Source organism: Lagenorhynchus albirostris, chromosome 1, assembly GCF_949774975.1.
Source record: "Lagenorhynchus albirostris chromosome 1, mLagAlb1.1, whole genome shotgun sequence".
Lineage (NCBI taxonomy): Eukaryota > Metazoa > Chordata > Mammalia > Artiodactyla > Delphinidae > Lagenorhynchus > Lagenorhynchus albirostris.
In genome coordinates this window covers 111,025,924-111,043,707 of record NC_083095.1, presented here as the reverse complement: position 1 = coordinate 111,043,707, position 17,784 = coordinate 111,025,924, and the positions used below count along the sequence as shown (strand labels likewise).

At 39.5% G+C, this 17,784-nt stretch overlaps 1 protein-coding gene across 1 annotated transcript in view; it reads left to right on the top strand.

Moving 5' to 3' along the window:
- Nucleotides 1-2,223: 2,223 nt before the first annotated feature.
- LOC132531461 (RNA polymerase-associated protein LEO1) overlaps nt 2,224-17,784 on the top strand; it is a 49,214-nt gene continuing 33,653 nt past the window's right edge. The window contains exons 1-2 of the mRNA XM_060169262.1: nt 2,224-2,349; nt 15,408-16,163. Of these exons, the coding sequence (XP_060025245.1) occupies nt 2,292-2,349; nt 15,408-16,163 (814 nt within the window). The 5' untranslated portion in view covers nt 2,224-2,291. The remainder of the gene's footprint in view (nt 2,350-15,407; nt 16,164-17,784) is intronic.

Here is a 17,784-nt window from a genome sequence, read left to right as displayed (position 1 = left end):
AGCAGGCCTCACTGTAATTCAATTTGTTAAGATTTAATCAATGCACTTTTTTTTTTTTTTTTGGCTGTGTTGGGTCTTTGTTGCTACGCGCAGGCTTTCTCTAGTTGCGGTGAGCAGGAGCTACTCTTCGTTGCAGTGCACGGGCTTCTCATTGCGGTGGCTTCTCTTGTTGCAGAGCACAGGCTCTAGGCGTGTGGGCTCAGTAGTTGTGGCTCGTGGGCTCTAGAGCACAGGCTTAGTAGTTGTGGTGCATGGGCTTAGTTGCTCCATGCACGTGGGATCTTCCTGGACCAGGGATCGAACCTGTGTCCCCTGCGTTGGCAGGCGGATTCTTAACCACTGTGCCACCAGGGAAGTCCTCAATGCACTTTTCAAGGATAGTATTCCAAATGAAAATGAAACTGAATCACAATCAAATAGAATATACTTGTTTTTCCAGTATTCCAGAAAGTTTTAACATGATCCCATCTACCTACTCTTACATCATCCACTTTATACACAATAGCTCTAGGATAACATACTCAGTCCCACTTCTTATCCATTTGAACCCTGTCAGTCACTCCTATTTGCAAAAAAAATATATCTCATAACCTCCAAACTAAAAATATACTGTTGCTTGTCCAAGATCAAAACCCTCATATTGAAAACCAACCAACCAACCAACCAACCCTTACCTGGGCTAATCAGGTAAGATCTTAACACAGCATGTACATTTTTTTAAAATTTTTTATTTATTTTATTTATTTTTGGCTGTGTTGGGTCTTTGTTGCTACATGAGCTTTCTCTAGTTGAGGTGAGTGGGGGCTACTCTTTGTTGCAGTGTGCGGGCTTCTCACTGCAGTGGCATCTCTTGTTGTGGAGCACAGGCTCTAGGTGTTCAGGCTTCAGTAGTTGTGGCATGTGGGCTCAGCAGTTGTGGCTCACAGGCTCTAGAGTGCAGGCTCAGTAGTTGTGGCGCACAGGCTTAGTTGCTCCGAGGCATGTGGGATCTTCCCAGACCAGGGCTCAAACCCGTGTCCCATGTTTTGGCAGGCGGATTCTTAACCACTGTACCACCAGGGAAACCCCAGGATGTACATTTTTGACAACTAAAAATTTAAGCTTCCTAAAAACGATCTAGTTGTTTAACATGTGCAAGTCACTTCATTTCTTTGAGCTTCTGTAAAGCAAGAGGGTTTATCTAGCACTGACCTATTATGAAAATTCTATTACTGTCAGATTTTACAAGGTACAAGTATAGCCACATTTCCTAGCAAAATTAAACTTTTTCCCGAAAAAATAAACAAGCCAATGGAACCCTCTGAATAGTGTTTCTCTAGCTGCCAGCTGCAACCCATTCGTAAATCACGAAATCAATTTAGTGGATGCACCACCTGTCAGCATTAAAAACAAGTTGAAATAGAATAAAAGAATAGGAAATCTCAGACTGCATCTTAGTAATCGGTATTGTTTTGTGAATTATTTATTTCAATTTTATACATAAAAGTGTATACCGGGTTAGGATGGGACAATTTTGATGTTTGAAATACACTGCTCTAAAGCTGCAGTTGTTGAAGAGTGGACCGAAGAAGACCCTTTTGGGTGTAGGAGAGGCCCTCCCTTTCCCAATCACATACATACGTGTGTTAGGTCTGATTTTCTTCATAAGCTTCAACCAAAACCTTTCTCAAAAGATTGAATATAGATGCAGGTATGAGAATTCATCTGTTTTCATTTGAGACAGACACTAAAGATATTTTCAAAACTAAAACAATTCCACTCAATTTTTTTTCGTTTTGTTTTAGAAAAAATACAGTCGCTTAAAATTTTTAAATGCTATTTATGTTACCCTGTTTATTATTTTTAAACGAGTTTAAAAATTTTCTGCCTTAATTACTATTACAGTAAATAGCAATAGATATAACCCACAGAAACAAAAGCACTTTGGAGTTTGTAACAATTTGAGAACCCCTGATCAATACGAAACAAAGGACTTCAGGCCTGACTCCTGGCAGGTTTAACACGGTCCCAGGCCCTCTGGGGAGCCCCCAACTGCGGCCCGCTCCACTGATACCCAGACCGGGTGTACCCCGATGAGAATCCTCACGAATATGAACAGATATTGACGAAAGGGCAGGGTTGCTGACGTAAGAGAGCAGAGAAGTGCAGCTTCACTGCGCACGCTATACTATGTAGCTGAAAAGCTAAAAGATCTTTAGCGAATCTTTGCGACACTGTCGCGTTTCGTTGGTTCCGTGCCGTAAAGACAGCGGCGGAGCCGCCCCCGGTGAAGACAGCTGACGTGCGCGGCAATGGCGGATATGGAGGATCTATTCGGGAGCGACGCCGACAGCGATGCTGAGCGTAAAGGTGGGGTCATCTGGGCTTGGGTGGAGGCGAGAGTGGCGGGGCTTCTGCGGCGGGAGCTCAACAGCGGTCCGGTTCCGGGTCTGCGAGCGCTCCGGCGCCGCGGGCGAGTGATGGCTCTTCCTGCACTCCTGCCCCAGCTCCCCCTGCACTCCCGGCGGTGCCAGCCTCCTCCTGGAGAGCGGGAATGAAGTGACAGACGCAGAGTGTGTACCTCGAGGTTTTTGGTGTCCATGGAGCAAGCCGTGCCTGGGAGCGTGTGGAGCGAAGGGGGCGCGGGGCAGGGGTGGAGGCCGGGCAAGCCGGCGCAGCCGGAGGAGGAACCTTGGAGTCCTGCTCTGTCCTGCCTTGCACAGGCCAGCGCAGAGTAAGGGTTCTTGTGAATGAATGGAAATTAGGTGTTCAGGAACATGGGGATGGGATGGGCGAATTTGCATAGGGGCTCAGAATGCCCTCTTGAATGAAACCAGAGCGTGGCGTGTTGGGGAGTTTGAGATGTCTGGGTGAGGAGATTGGGACGGATACCGAGGTAGGGCTGCATGTAGGCGTTACACGCAGAAGATAATGTGTCCTCCGAGAGCCTGTGCAGAAACTCTAGATAATTTCTTGAGTCGGTGGTATTAGATTGGGGAGCGTAGGAGGTCTGTGTTTGGAGAGAAGGGATGAAGGATTTGATGCAGAAATGAATTAGTGAGTATGTTTATGGTGCAAGGAAGTCTTTCTGGCACAGAGTGGGTATTTGAGTTTGAAATATGAATAGGAGATATTTGAAGTCAGAAGGGGCCCAAGACCAAGTTCAGAATTCTTGCGAGTCCCCAGGCTCAAAGTAATGTAGTACCTACTTTTTTCCTTAGCATAGTGCATTATCGTGGTTGTTTTTTTCTTTCTCCAGCTTCAGTTTATTAATACTTTTTAGAGTATAGTTAAGGGAGCACCAGGTGGAAGTCTAGTGTGAGGGCTCTACCAGGATGGACATCCAGAATGTTCTTTCTAGTCAGGATGTCTGGAAGTATAGAGCCCAGTATATTCTTCTTCCACTCACTTTGCTGTTGTTTTCCTTTCCCCTTCATCTGTACTTGTCCGTATCCCGTTCACCCTTCAAGGCACAGAACCATGTGAACCCTCCCGTGACTCACTTCCATGAAGTTGTTCATTCAGCATTTATAGATCCCCTGTCATGTTTCAGCTACTTTGCTAGATATAGGGGATATAATGATGAAAAGATTGTCCTCCCCCCGCCCGCCCTCAGCTTACGTCAGTGCTTAATGCATACTTGATAAATAATTGGATGGGTAGAAGCAATAGTAGAGGTACCCTGCAGTGCTTTCCCATTGCAAACTCAGGGTATGGGGAAGTGATGTATGGAGATGGTTGCTTCTCTGGGCTTCATGTTTTACCTTCTTGTAAGTAAGTCTACTGCCGCATTCTTCTCTCTTACCATTAAATTATAGAACTCTGTAGGATTTACTTCCAAATCTGTCCTTGAAGGTTGCTGTTGGTCCTGAACTTAGGATGGATGTGGCAAGGTAACTCCTGTTATATCATCATATTTAATTATTTCCCTGGGCTAAGACAGACGTAGAAAATAACTACACTTGACAGATTTCTTGGTATAACAGTGGGTAGAATTCCTACCTAGGCCCGGTGTGTTTCTTTCATGTATAAATGTGCCAGGTCTTCTTTAATTTCTTTCAACAATGTTTTGTAGTTTTTATTGTATAAGTCCTGCACTTCCTAGGTTAAATTTATTCCTAAATATTTCATTTTGGATACTGTTGCAAGTGGAATTGTTTTCTTAATTTCATTTGGATTGTTCATTGCTAATTATAGAAATACAGCTGATTTTTGTTTGCTAATTTTGTATCCTGCAACCATGTGTAATATATTAGCTCTAATAGTTGTTTGGGGTGTGTGTGTATTCTTTAGGATTTTCTACATATAAGATCATGTCATCTGTGAGTAGAGATGGTTTTACTTCTTCCTTTCCAATTTGGATGCCTTTTATTTCTTTTTCTTGATTAATTACCCCAGCTAGAACTTTCTGTATAATGTCGAATAGAAGGGTGAGAGTGGACATCTTTTTCTTTTTCCTAATCTTTGGGAAAAAGCATCCATTTCTTTACCACTACATATGATGTTAGCTGTGGGTTTTTTGTAGATGCCCTTTATTACGTTGAGATAATTACCTTCGATTCCTAGTTTGTTGAGTCGTTTTATCATGAAAGGGTGTTGAATTTTATCAAATGTCTCTTCTGCATCAATTACGATGATCAAAATTTTTTCCTTTATTAATATTGTGTTTCATTTTGATTTTTAGATGTTGAATCAGTCTTGTATTCCTAGGGTAAATTCCACTTGGTCATGGTGTATATCCTTTTAATATGTTGTTGGATTTGGTTTGCTAGTATTTTGATACTATTTTTGCATACATATTTATGAGGGATATTGGTCTGTGGTTATCCTTGTTTGTGATTTTTCGTCTGGCTTTGGTATTGGGGTAATGCTGGCTTAGAATGTGTTAGGAAGTGTTCCCTTTACTCAAGTTTTTGGAAGAGTTTGAGAAGGATAGGGATTAATTCTTCTCTAAATGTTTGATAGGATTCACCAGTGAAACCATTTTGTCCTGGCTTTTCTTTGTTGGAAACTTTTTGATTACTGATTCAAACTCTACTTGTTATAGGTCTATTCAGATTTTGTTTCATCTTGAGTCAGTTTTGGTAGATTGTGTATTTCTAGGAATTAATCCATTTCATCTAAATTATCTAATTGTTGGTATACAGTTGTTTATAGTGTTCTCTTTTAGTCTTATTTTCTGAAAAATTAGTAGTAAAATCCCCACTTCCATTCCTGATTTTAGTAATTTGAGGGTTTTTTTTTCCCTTGGTCAGCTTAGCTAAAGGTGTGTCAATCCTAAGTTTTTAAAGAATGAGCTTTTGGTTTCATTGATTCTATTATTTTTTCTGTATTTTATTTATCTCTGCTCTAATCTTTATTATTTTTTTTCCTTCTGCTTGCTTTGAGTATAGTTTTCTTTTTCTAGTTCCTTAAAGTGAAAGGTTAGATTATCAGTTTGAGGTGTTTTTTTTTTTTTTTGTGGTATGCGGGCCTCTCACTGTTGTGGCCTCCCCCGCCGCGGAGCACAGGCTTTGGACGCGCAGGCCCAGCGGCCATGGCCCACGGGCCCAGCTGCTCCGCGGCATGCAGGATCCCCTGGACCGGGACACGAACCCGCGCTCCCTGCATCGGCAGACGAACTCTCAACCACTGCGCCACCAGGGAAGCCCTGTTTTGTTTTTTAATGTATGTGTTTACAGCTACAAATTTCCTTTTTTTAAAAAATTAATTTATTTGTTTATTTATTTATTTATGGCTGCATTGGGTCTTCGTTGCTGCGCGTGGGCTTTCTTTAGTTGCGGCGGGCAGGGGCTACTCTTCGTTGCGGTGCACGGGCTTCTCATTGCGGTGGCTTCTCTGGTTGCGGAGCATGGGCTCTAGGTGCACAGGCTTCAGTTGTGGCTTGCGGGCTCTAGAGCACAACCTCAGTAGTTTTGGCACATGGGCTTAGTTGCTCCGCGGCATGTGGGATCTTCCCGGACCAGGGATCGAACCCATGTCCCCTGCATTGGCAGGTGGATTCTTAACCACTGTGCCACCAGGGAAGCCCTACAAATTTCCTTTTTAGCACTGATTTCCCTGCATCCCTTAAGTATTGGTAGGCTTTGTTATCATTTTCATTCATGTCAAAATATTTTCTAATTTCCCTTGTGATTTCTTCTTTGCACCCTTGATTGTTTGAGTGCATTGTTTAATTTCCACATATTTGTGAATTTTCCAGATTTTTTTCTGTGATTGATTTCAGTTTCATTCTGTTGTGGTCAGAGAACATATTTTGTATTATTTTAGTCTTTTCAAATTTATTGCGACTTGTTTTGTGTCCTAAAATTATGGTCTGTCTTGGAGAATGTTGCATGTGCAGTTGGGAAGAATGTATATTCTACTGTTGAGTGGAGAGTTCTACTGATGTCTATTATGTCTGGTTGTTTTATAGCATTGTTCAAGTCCTCTGTTTCCTTACTGATCTTCTTTTTGTTCTGACCATTATTGAAAGTGGGGTATTTGAAGTTTCCATTTGTTACTGTTGAATTATTTCTTCCTTCAATTCTGTTGGTGTTTTTTTTTTTTCTTTTGGTGCATATACATATATATATATATTTTATTGAAGTGTAGTTGATTTACAATGTTGTGTTAGTTTCTGGTGTACAGCACAGTGATTCAGTTATATATTATACATATATACCTATACATATATATTACATACTTTTTAATATTCTTTTCCATTATGATTTATTACAGGATATTGAATATAGTTCCCTGTGCTATGCAATAGGACCTTGTTGTTTATTCATTCTGTTGGGTTGGCCAAAAAGTTCGTTTGGTTAATGAATACATTTAATAAAGTTCTTGGTGAAAATGAAAAATGTGTGTTTTATTTTTACTTAGAACCGAATGAACTTTGTGGCCAACTCAGTGTATATAATAGTTTGCATCTGCTAGTCCCAAACTCTCAATCCAATCCTCTCCCACCCCCACTCCCCCTTTGCACCCACAGGTCTGTTCTCTATGCCTGTGAGTCTTTTTCTGTTTCATAGATAAGTTCATTTGTGTCATATTTTAGATTCCACACATAAGTGATATCCTATGGTATTTGTCTTTTTCTTTCTGACTTACTTCACTTAGTAGGATTATCTCTAGGTCCATCCATGTAGCTGCAAATGGCATTATTTCATTCTTTTTTTATATTCCATTGTGTATATATGTGTGTGTGTATACATAAATATATTTATATATATATCATATATATATATATATATGTCTCTCACATCTTCTTTATCCATTCATCTATCTATGGACATTTAGGTTGTTTCCATGTCTTGGCTATTGTGAACAGTGTTGCTATGAACATAGGAGTGCATCTATCTTTTTGAATTATAGTTTTGTCCGGATATTTGCCCAGGAGTAGCATTGCTGGATCATATGGCCACTCTGTTTTTAGTTTTTTGAGGAACGTCCATACTGTTCTCCATAGTGGCTGCACCAATGTACTTTCACACCAACACTGTAGGAAGGTTTCCTTTCTCCACACCCTCTCCAGCATTTGTTATCTGTAGACTTTTTTTTTTTTTTGCGGTACGCGGGCCTCTCACTGTTGTGGCCTCTCTCGTTGCGGAGCACAGGCTCCGGACGCGCAGGCTCAGCGGCCATGGAGCACGGGCCCAGCCGCTCCGCGGCATGTGGGATCTTCCCGGACCAGGGCACGAACCCATGTCCCCTGCATCGGCAGGCAGACTCTCAACCACTGCGCCACCAGGGAAGCCCATCTGTAGCCTTTTTTAATGATGGCCATTCTGACTGGTGTGACGTGGTACCTCATTGTAGTTTTGATTTGCATTTCTCTAATAATTAGCCACGTTGAGCATCTTTTCATGTTCCTGTTGGCCATCTGTATGTCATCTTTGGAGAAATGTCTGTTTAGATCTTCTGCCCATTTTTTGATTGGGTTGTTTGTTTTTTTGTTATTGAGTTGTATGAGCTATTGGTATATTTTGGAAATTAAGCGCTTGTTGGTCACATCAATTGCAAATATTTTCTCCCAGTCTGTATGTTGTCTTTTCATTTTGCTTATGGTTTCCTTTGCTATGCAAAAGCTTGTAAGTTTGATTAGGTCCCATTTGTTTATTTTTGCTTTTATTTCTATTGCCTTGGTAGACTGACCTAAGAAAACATTGGTACGATTTATGTCAGAATTTTTTGCCTGTGTTCTCTTCTAGTTTTATGGTGTCATGTCTTATGTTTAAGTCTTTAAGCCATTTTGAATTTATTTTTGTGTACGGTGTGAGGGTGTTGTAACTTCATTGATTTACATGCAGGTGCATATATGTTTTACATTATATCTTCATGTTGGATTGACCCTTTCATCATTTTATGATGTCCTTTTTTGTCTTTTGTAACAATTTTTCTTAAGACTTATTTTGCCTGATATTAGTATAACTACTAATGTAGTTATACTATATAAACAGTATAACTACTGTTACACTGTCCTGTAGACAGCATATAGATGGATCTTTTTTTAAAAAAAATATTTATTTATTTTTGGCTGCGTTGGGTCTTTGTTGGTGCATGTGGGCTTTCTCTAGTTGCAGGGAGCGGGGGCTGTTCTTTGTTGCAGTGCGTGAGCTTCTCATTGCGGTGGCTTCTCTTGTTGCAGAGCACGGACTCTAGGCGCATGGGCTTCAGTAGCTGTGGCTTGTGGGCTCTAGAGTGCAGGCTCAGTAATTGTGGTGCACAGGCTTAGTTGCTCTGCGGCATGTGGAATCTTCCCGGACCAGGGCTCGAACCTGTGTCCCCTGCATTGGCAGGCGGATTCTTTAACCACCGTGCCACCAGGGAAGTCACAGGATGGATCATTTTTTAAATTCATCCTGCCAATTTCTGCCTTTTCATTGGAGAAGTTGATTTACTTATGTTTAAAGTAATTACCAGTAAGAAGGACTTCTGCCATTTTGATGTTTGTTTTCTATATCATGTTTTTTCTTCCTCAATTCTTCTTATTACTGTCTTCCTTTATGACTGCTTTTTCTGTAGTGTACTGTTACGATTCCCTTCCTGTTTCTTTGTATATTTTTAGTTTTAGTAACTTTCTTAATGGTTACTCTGGTGACTACAATTAATCTTAATTTCTAACAATCTAGTTTGTATTAATACCAACTTAATTTCAATAGTATACAAAAACTTTTTTTCTATATAGCTTCGTCCTCTCAACTTTTTATTGTTGTCACAAGTTACATCTTTATACACTGCCCAGTGATGTAGATTTATAATTATTGTTTTATACAATTGTCTTTTAAATTAAATCTTATGAAAAAAGAGGAGTCACTAACTAGAAATTCATTAATACTGACCTTTATACTCACCTATTTAGTTACCTTTACTGGTGTTCTTTATTTCTTCTTGTGGATTCAAGTTACTGCCCATTGTCCTTTCATTTCGGCCTGAAGGAGTCCCTTTAGCATTTCTTGTAGGGCACTGGCAACAAACTCTAAATTTGTTTTTATTGAGGTGAGATTTACATAACATAAAATTTACCATCTTATTTTATTTTTATTAAGGTATAATTGACATACAACATTAGTTCCATGTGTACAACATAATGATTTGATATTTATACATATTGTGAAATGATCACCACAGTAAGTCTAGTTAACATTTGTCACCATACCTTGTTACAGAATTTATTTTACTGTGATGAGAACTGTTAAAATCTACTCTCTTAGCAACTTTCAAATATGCAATACAGTCTATTAACTGTAGTCATCATGCTGTATATTACATCCCCATGACTTATTTTTTTTATAACTGGAAGTTTGTATCTTCTGACTCCCTTCACCCATTTTGCCCACCTCTCCCCCTTCCCTCATTTATTCTCTGTATCTATGAGCTTTGTTTTTTTAGATCCCACATATAAGTGATATCATATATATGGTATTTGTCTTCCTCTGTCTGCTTATTTTACCTAGCATAATGCCCTCAAGATCCATGCATGTTGTTGTAAACAGCAAGATTTCCTTCCTTTTTTCTTTGGCTGTGCCACATGGCATGTGGGATCTTAGTTCCCCAACCAGGGATTGAACCCAGGCCCCCTGCCATGGAAGCACCCAGTCCTAACCACTGGACCACCAGGGAATTCCCAAGCTTTCCTTCTTTTTTATGGTTGAATAATATTCCATTATATATATATGTCATATTTACAGTGGCATGAATAATATTTTATTGTATATATACACCACATTTTCTTTGTCCATTTATCTCTAGATGCACACTTAGGTTGTTTCCATATCTTGACTATTGTAAGTAATGCTGCAATGAACATAGACATGCATATATCTTTTCAAATTAGTATTTCTGTGTTCTTTGGGTAAATACCCAGAAGTGGAATAGCTGGATCATATAGTAGTTCTGTTCTTTTTCTGAAGCATTTCCATAATGTTTTCCATAGTGACTGCAGCACTTTACAATCCCACCAACAATTACAAGTGTTCCCTTTTCTCCACATCCTCTACAACACTTGTTACTTCTTGTCTTTTTGAAAATAGCCATTCTAACTGTGGTTTTGATTTTCATTTCTCTGATTAGTGATGTTGAGCATCTTTTTATGTACCTGTTGGCCATCTGTCTTTTTTAGGAAAGTGTCTATTCAGGTCTTCTGCCCATTTTTTAATTGTATTGTTTGTTTGTTTGCTACTGAATAGTATGAGTTCTTTACATATTTTGTATATTAACCCTTTATCAGATATATGATTTGCAAATATTTTATCCCATTCAGTAGGTTGCCTTTTCATTTTTGTTTTGTTTTGTTTTGTTTTGCGGTACACGGGCCTCTCACTGTTGTGGCCTCTCCCGTTGTGGAGCACAGGCTCCAGACGCTCAGGCTCAGCGGCCATGGCTCACGGGTCCAGCCGCTCCGCAGCATGTGGGATCCTCCCGGACCGGGGCACGAACCCGTGTCCCCTGCATCGGCAGGCGGACTCTCAGCCACTGCGCCACCAGGGAAGCCCTGCCTTTTCATTTTGTTGATGGCTTCCTTTGCCGTGTAGAAGCTTTTTAGTTTGATGTGTCACACTTGTTTATTTTTGCTTTAGTTGCCTTTACTTTTGGTGTCAAATCCAAAAAATGATAACCAAGACCATGTCAAGGAGCTTACTGCCTGTTTTCTTCTAGGAGTTTTATGGTTTCATGTCTAAAATTTAAGTCTAATCGATTTAGAGTTAAATTTTGTATATGGTGTAAGATAGTGGTCCAGTTTCATTATTTTGCATGTTGCTGTCCAGTTTTCCCAACACCATTTATTGAAGAGACTATCCTTTCCCCATTGTGTATTCTTGGCTTGGTTCCTTTGTTGTAAATTAATTGACCATATATGTGTGGGTTTATTTCTGAGCTCTTTATTCTGTTCCATTGATTTTTGTGTCCGTAATACAGTTTGAAATCAAGGGCATGATGCCTTCAGCTTTATTCTTTTATCTCAAGATTGCTTTGGCTCTTTGGGTTTTTTTTTTGTTCCATACAAATTTTAGAATTCTTTGTTCTATTTCTGTGAAAAAATGCCATTGGAAGTTTTATAGGGATTGTGTTCAATATGTAGATTGCTTTGGGTAGTATGGACATTTTAACAGTATTGATTCTTCCAATCCATGAGCGTGGAATACCTTTCCATTTATTTGTATCTTCTTCAGTTTCTTTCATCAGTGTTTTCAGCGTACAGGTCTTTCACCTTTTTGGTTAAATTTATTCCTAAGTATTTTACTTTTTTTGATACAATCGTTAATGGGATTGTTTTCTTAATTTCTCTTTCATATAGCTCATTATTAGTGTATAGAATCACAACTGTATATTGATTTTGTATCCTGAAATTTTATTGAATTTATTTATTCTAACAGTTTTCTGGTGGAGTCTTTAGGATTTTCTATATATAATATCATGTCATCTGCAAATAGTGACAGTTTTACTTCTTTTCAGTTTGGTTGCAGAATTTTTTCTTTCTCTAGTTGTGGCACATGGGCTCCAGGATGCATGGCCTCTGTAGTTTGCAGCATGCATGCTCTCTCATTGAGGTGCACGAGCTCGGTAGTTGTGGCGCGAGGGCTTAGTTGCCCTGTGGCATGTGAGATCTCAGTTTCCTGAGCAGGGATCATACCCGAGTCTCCTGTATTGGAAGGTGCATTCTTTACCACTGGACCACTGGGGAAGTCCCTGAATATGTCATTTTTAAGTGAACAATTCAGTGGTATTTAGTACCTTTAAAATCTTGTGTAGCCACTATCTCTGTCTAGTTCTGAAACATTTTCATCACCTCAAAATAAAACGCCATACCCATTAAGTAGTTACTTGCCATTTGCTCCCTTTGCTAGCCCCCATGAACCATCAGTCTGCTTTCTGCATTTATGGATTTATCTATTCTGGACATTTCATACAAATGGAATCATAAAACATGTGGCTTTTTTTTTTTTTTTCTGCGCCTCGCAGCTTGTGGGATCTTAGTTCTCCAACCAGGGATTGAACCCGGGCCCTTGGCAGTGAGAATGTGGTGTCCTAACCACTGGACCACCAGGGAATTCCTAACATGTGGCCCTTTGTGTCTGATTTCTATCTCTTACCATCATGTTTTTGAAGTTCATCCACATTGTAGTATGTATCAGTACTTCATATCTTTTTAATGACTGAATAGTATTCCACTCTGTGTATATATCCCAATTTGTTTATCCAGCTGTTGATGGATATTGGGTTATTTCCATCTTTTGACTTTTAAATAGTGATGCTATTTGTGTACAAGTACTTGTGTGAGTGCCTGTTTTCAGTTCTTTTGGGTATATATATAGGAGTGGAATTGCTGAGTCATATGGTAATTCTTTGTTTTACTTTTTGAGAAACAACCAAACCATTTTTTATAGCAGCTGGACCATTTTAAATTACCACTAGCAGTGTTTGAGTGTTCTATTTCTTCATATCCTTGCCAATACTTATTTTACTTCCCCCCCACCCTGCTCTTTAAAATACAGCCATTGCTGTTGGTGTCTAGTGATATCTAATTGTGGTTTTGATTTCCATTTCCTAAAGGCTAATGATATTGAGGCTAATGATACATCTTTTCATGTACTTGTTTCATTTGTGTAACTATGCAGAAATGTCTATTTTTCAAATGGGTTTTTGTCTTTTGGTTGTAAACATTCTTTATATATTCTGAATACTATACTGTAAGTATATACATATACTTGACAGATATATGGTTTGCAAATATTTTCTCCCATTCTGTAAGCTGTTTTTTCACTTTTTTGATAATGTCCTTTCTTGCATAAAAGCTTTTCATTTTGAGGAAATCCAATTTATCTTTTGTTGTTGTTGCTCATAATTCCTTCATTTTTGAAGGATAGTTTTGCTGGATATAGAATTCTTGGTTGACAGTATTTCTTTCAGCACTTTGAATATTTCATACCACCGCCTCCTGGTTTTTATGGTTTCTGATGAGAAATCAACTGTTATCCTTATTGAAGATCCCTTTGTATGGGACCTGTTGCTTTGCTGCTTTCAGGATTTTTTCTTTGTCTTAGACAGTTGGATAATGATGTGTCTAGGTGTGGCTCTCTTTAACTTTATCCTACTTGGTATTTGTTGATCAACTTGTATGTGTACGTCGATGTCTTTCTTCAAATTTGGGAAGTTTTTGGCTATTATTTCTTCAAATATTCTTTCTGTCCCTTTCTCTTTTTTCTCTTCTTCTGGAACTCCCATTATGCATAGATTGGTACACTTGCTGGTTTCTCACAAGTCTTTAGACTTTTCATCTTTCTTCATTCTTTTCTATTTTTGTTCACCAGACTGGATAATCTCAGTTGATGTATCTTTTTTTTTTTTTTTTTTTTGCAGTACATGGGCCTCTCTCACTGTTGTGGCCTCTCCCGTTGCGGAGCACAGGCTCCGGACGTGCAGGCTCAGTGGCCATGGCTCATGGGCCCAGCCGCTCTGCAGCATGTGGGATCTTCCCGGACCGGGGCATGAACCCATGTCCCCTGCATCGGCAGGCAGACTCTCAACCACTGTGCCACCAGGGAAGCCCTCATTTGATGTATCTTAAAGTTTCCTGATTCTTTTTTCTTCCTACTCACATCTGCTGTTTAGTCCCTTTAGTGAATTTTTCATTTCAGTTATCGTACTTTCCAACTCCAGAATTTCTGTTCAGTTCTTTTTTTATAATATCTGTCTTTTTATTGATATTCTCTATTTTGTAAGACATCATTTTCATTGACTGGGCTTCTTCAGGGACAGTGTGTAGCCTTTTTTCATATGTATGGGCCATGCTTCCTTCTTTCTTTGCAGGCCTTATAATTTTTTGTTGATATATGGACATTTTGAATATTATAATGTGGTTACTCAGGACAGCACTCTCTTCCCCCCACCCCCCCCCCAGCATTTGTTGTTGCTCTTTGTTGTAGTAGTTATTGTTTATTGACTCTTTTGAACTAATTTTGTAAAGTCTGCAGTCTGTTGTGTATAGCCACTAAAGTCTCTGTTCCATTAGCTTAGTGGTCAGCTAGTGATTGGACAGAGATTTCCTTAAATGCCACAAAAAGAAACAAAAACAATAACGAAAAACTCCCAGCCTTTGCAGGTTGGCTCTGTGTGTGTGTTAGGGCATGCTTTCAACACTCAACCAGGTTGTTTACAACCTGTGTCTTTGCCTTCATTTCCTGCTTGCACAGAGTCTGAAGGTCAGCTGGAAGTGAGAGTTTAGGGCCTTCTTGGTTCTTTCTTGAGCATGTGCACAGCCCTGGGCAAGTGCATGGCTTTTCAGGTCAGTAAGAATATATGGGTGGTGTTTTTCCTTTTCTTTTCTTTTTTTTTTTCGTTTATTGTGGAAGCTTTTAAAAAACCCTTGTATTTTGTCATTCCTCAGCCTTTTCTCCCAAGCTTTTTAGTTAGTCTGTTGTTTGCCTCAACTGCTTTCCATTATCCCATACAGAGGCAACTAATACATTTGCCTGTAAATGTTTTTGACCAACACTCTCAGGTAGCTTCCTTAGCAACAAGAGAGTTCCAAGTTAGGTGAGATAAAGTCAAGCCTTTTGAGCCAGTCCTTTCAGTGATCCACCAGACAGATCAAAACTAACAACCATGATTCTTTGCAAATGAGGTGCCTTCTGCTTCCTCCATTAATGGTACATGCACCAGAAATTTGGGCTATTATCTTCAAGGTACCCTTGACCAAGGGGTGGGTTGGGGGTGGGGGGGTATGTTAAAACACCCCTTTTTTCTTACTGAGACTCAGCTTTTTTTTCTTGTTAAGCATTCTCCTGGTTGCTGCAACTTTTAGTTAGTTTCCAGAGTCTGAGAAAATAGATGCTAACAGCTTTTGACAAGTTTTTTCATTGCTTTTATGTTGGGATGGACTTTTGGTGTTCCTTATTCTGCTTTTTTTGCTTACATCACCCTGTGTTTATATGATCCCATAGATTCTGATTCTGGATCAGGCTCAGATTCTGATCAAGAGAATGTTGCTTCTGGCAGTAATGCCTCTGGAAGTGAAAGTGATCAAGATGAAAGAGATGACTCAGGAAAACCAAGTAATAAGGAACTGTTTGGAGATGACAGTGAGGATGAGGGAGCTTCTCATCATAGTGGGAGTGATAATCACTCTGAAGGATCAGACAATAGATCAGAAGCTTCTGAGCGTTCTGACCATGAAGACAATGATCCCTCAGATGTAGATCAGCACAGTGGATCAGAAGCCCACAATGACGATGACGATGAAGGTCATAGATCAGATGGAGGGAGCCATCACTCAGAAGCGGAAGGTTCTGAAAAAGCACATTCAGATGATGAAAAATGGTGCAGAGAAGATAAAAGTGACCAGTCAGATGATGAAAAGATACAAAATTCTGATGATGAGGAGAGGGCACAAGGATCTGATGAAGATAAACTGCAGAATTCTGATGATGATGAGAAAATGCAGAACACAGATGATGAGGAGAGGCCTCAGCTTTCAGATGATGAGAGACAACAACTGTCTGAGGAGGAGAAGGCTAATTCTGATGATGAACGGCCAGCAGCTTCTGATAATGATGACGAGAAACAGAATTCTGATGATGAAGAGCGGCCACAGATGTCTGATGAGGAGAAAATGCAAAATTCTGATGACGAAAGGCCACAGGCCTCGGATGAAGAACACAGGCATTCAGATGATGAAGAGGAACAAGACCATAAGTCAGGTAATACATTTATGAGAACCATAATGGTTTAGTAGAAGCATTCAGGTACAGCAGGGGCTCATTTATTCTTTTCACGTTCCTACTTTTAGTACCCTGTTTTTTCTCTTCTGTCCCTCCATTTTAGCCTTTTCTAACTCTATACATTTTGCCTTTAAACATTTTCCTAATCCATGTATTATTTCTCTCTATTCCCCTTCCATTTAATATATGATAGATCAGGAAGAAAAAAATTTAAAGAGGAAAGTCTTAGAGAAAGATGTATAGTGCTAAAGTAGCTAGATATCAAATAGTTAGGTCCATTTTTGTGGGTAACTAAGAGCACGCCTCAGGTGAGAATAGATTTGCCTGGGCGAAAAAACCCAATACCATTGAACCTCCCCCATAGGGTAACTATAATGAGGTGTCAACACCAGGTTCCAGCTCAGTTTATTTGAGATCCAAAATTTCATCCTCCAGAGGTAATCAGGCTCCAAGGAGTTTGCTCAAATTAATCAAATTCACAGGAAACTATAAAAATTGAATTGCAAAATTGTTTGTTTCAAGAGCATCAGTTATTTCTCTCTTATCATTGTATCCTTTCCTTTGGGGGAAAATCTACATTGGATGCCAAATTATAACAATCAGGAGGTGACCTGGGGAGCATAATATCCAGAAAGTGAAAACACAGCTGGATGATCTCAATGAGCTATGATAGCTTGACATATGTGTCCTCATCCTGGGGAGATGTGCTTGGATCAGAACATTCATTCCCTAAAGACAGCAGGAAACACAGAGCTGAACTTTGGCTTTTGGACCCTGTTTTATAATAGTCATTTACACTGTTTTCCTGAAGTTAACACGTTCTCATATAGAATATTAAAACAATTAGCCATCTTCTTTTTTTGTATTATATAAAAGTCACTTTGATTAGGTTGGAAGTCTTCCTGAAGTAATTAATATCTGGATTGCTTCATTTCTATTAAGTGATTGATTATAATTACATATTGATCCTGTCTTCTTAAGAGCTGCAGTATGGAGAGAGGGGGTCTTTTCCCCTGTAATACATACCTCAGGATAGCATTCAACACCACATTTTAGCATTATTTAGGAGAGGAGATCAGAAAATTTCCAGAGATGGATATAGGTCTATATAGACTATAGGACTGCAGTAAGTACTCAGTAACTAGTTCTGGGTAGAGTTATTTGTACTGTTACCAAAATCATTAAGGCTCATGCACTACTTCCCAAATACTAGCAGGCTAATATAAAACTAGGGTCATATTAGGAATCTTGTAGCTGGTCATTCTGCTTAATTCTTAACTAGTTCTACAATGGTTCTTTTTTTTTTTTTTTAACATCTTTATTGGAGTAGAATTGCTTTACAAAGATGTGTTAGTTTCTGCTTTATAACAAAGTGAATCAGCTATACATATACATATATCCCCATATCTCTTCCCTCTTGTGTCTCCCTCCCTCCCACCCTCTCTATCCCACCCCTCTAGGTGGTCACAAAGCACTGAGCTGATCTCCCTGTGCTATGCGGCTGCTTCCCACTAGCTACTGGGTTTACATTTGGTAGTGTATATATATTCATGCCACTCTCTCACTTTGTCCCAGCTTACCCTTCCCCCTCCCCGTGTCC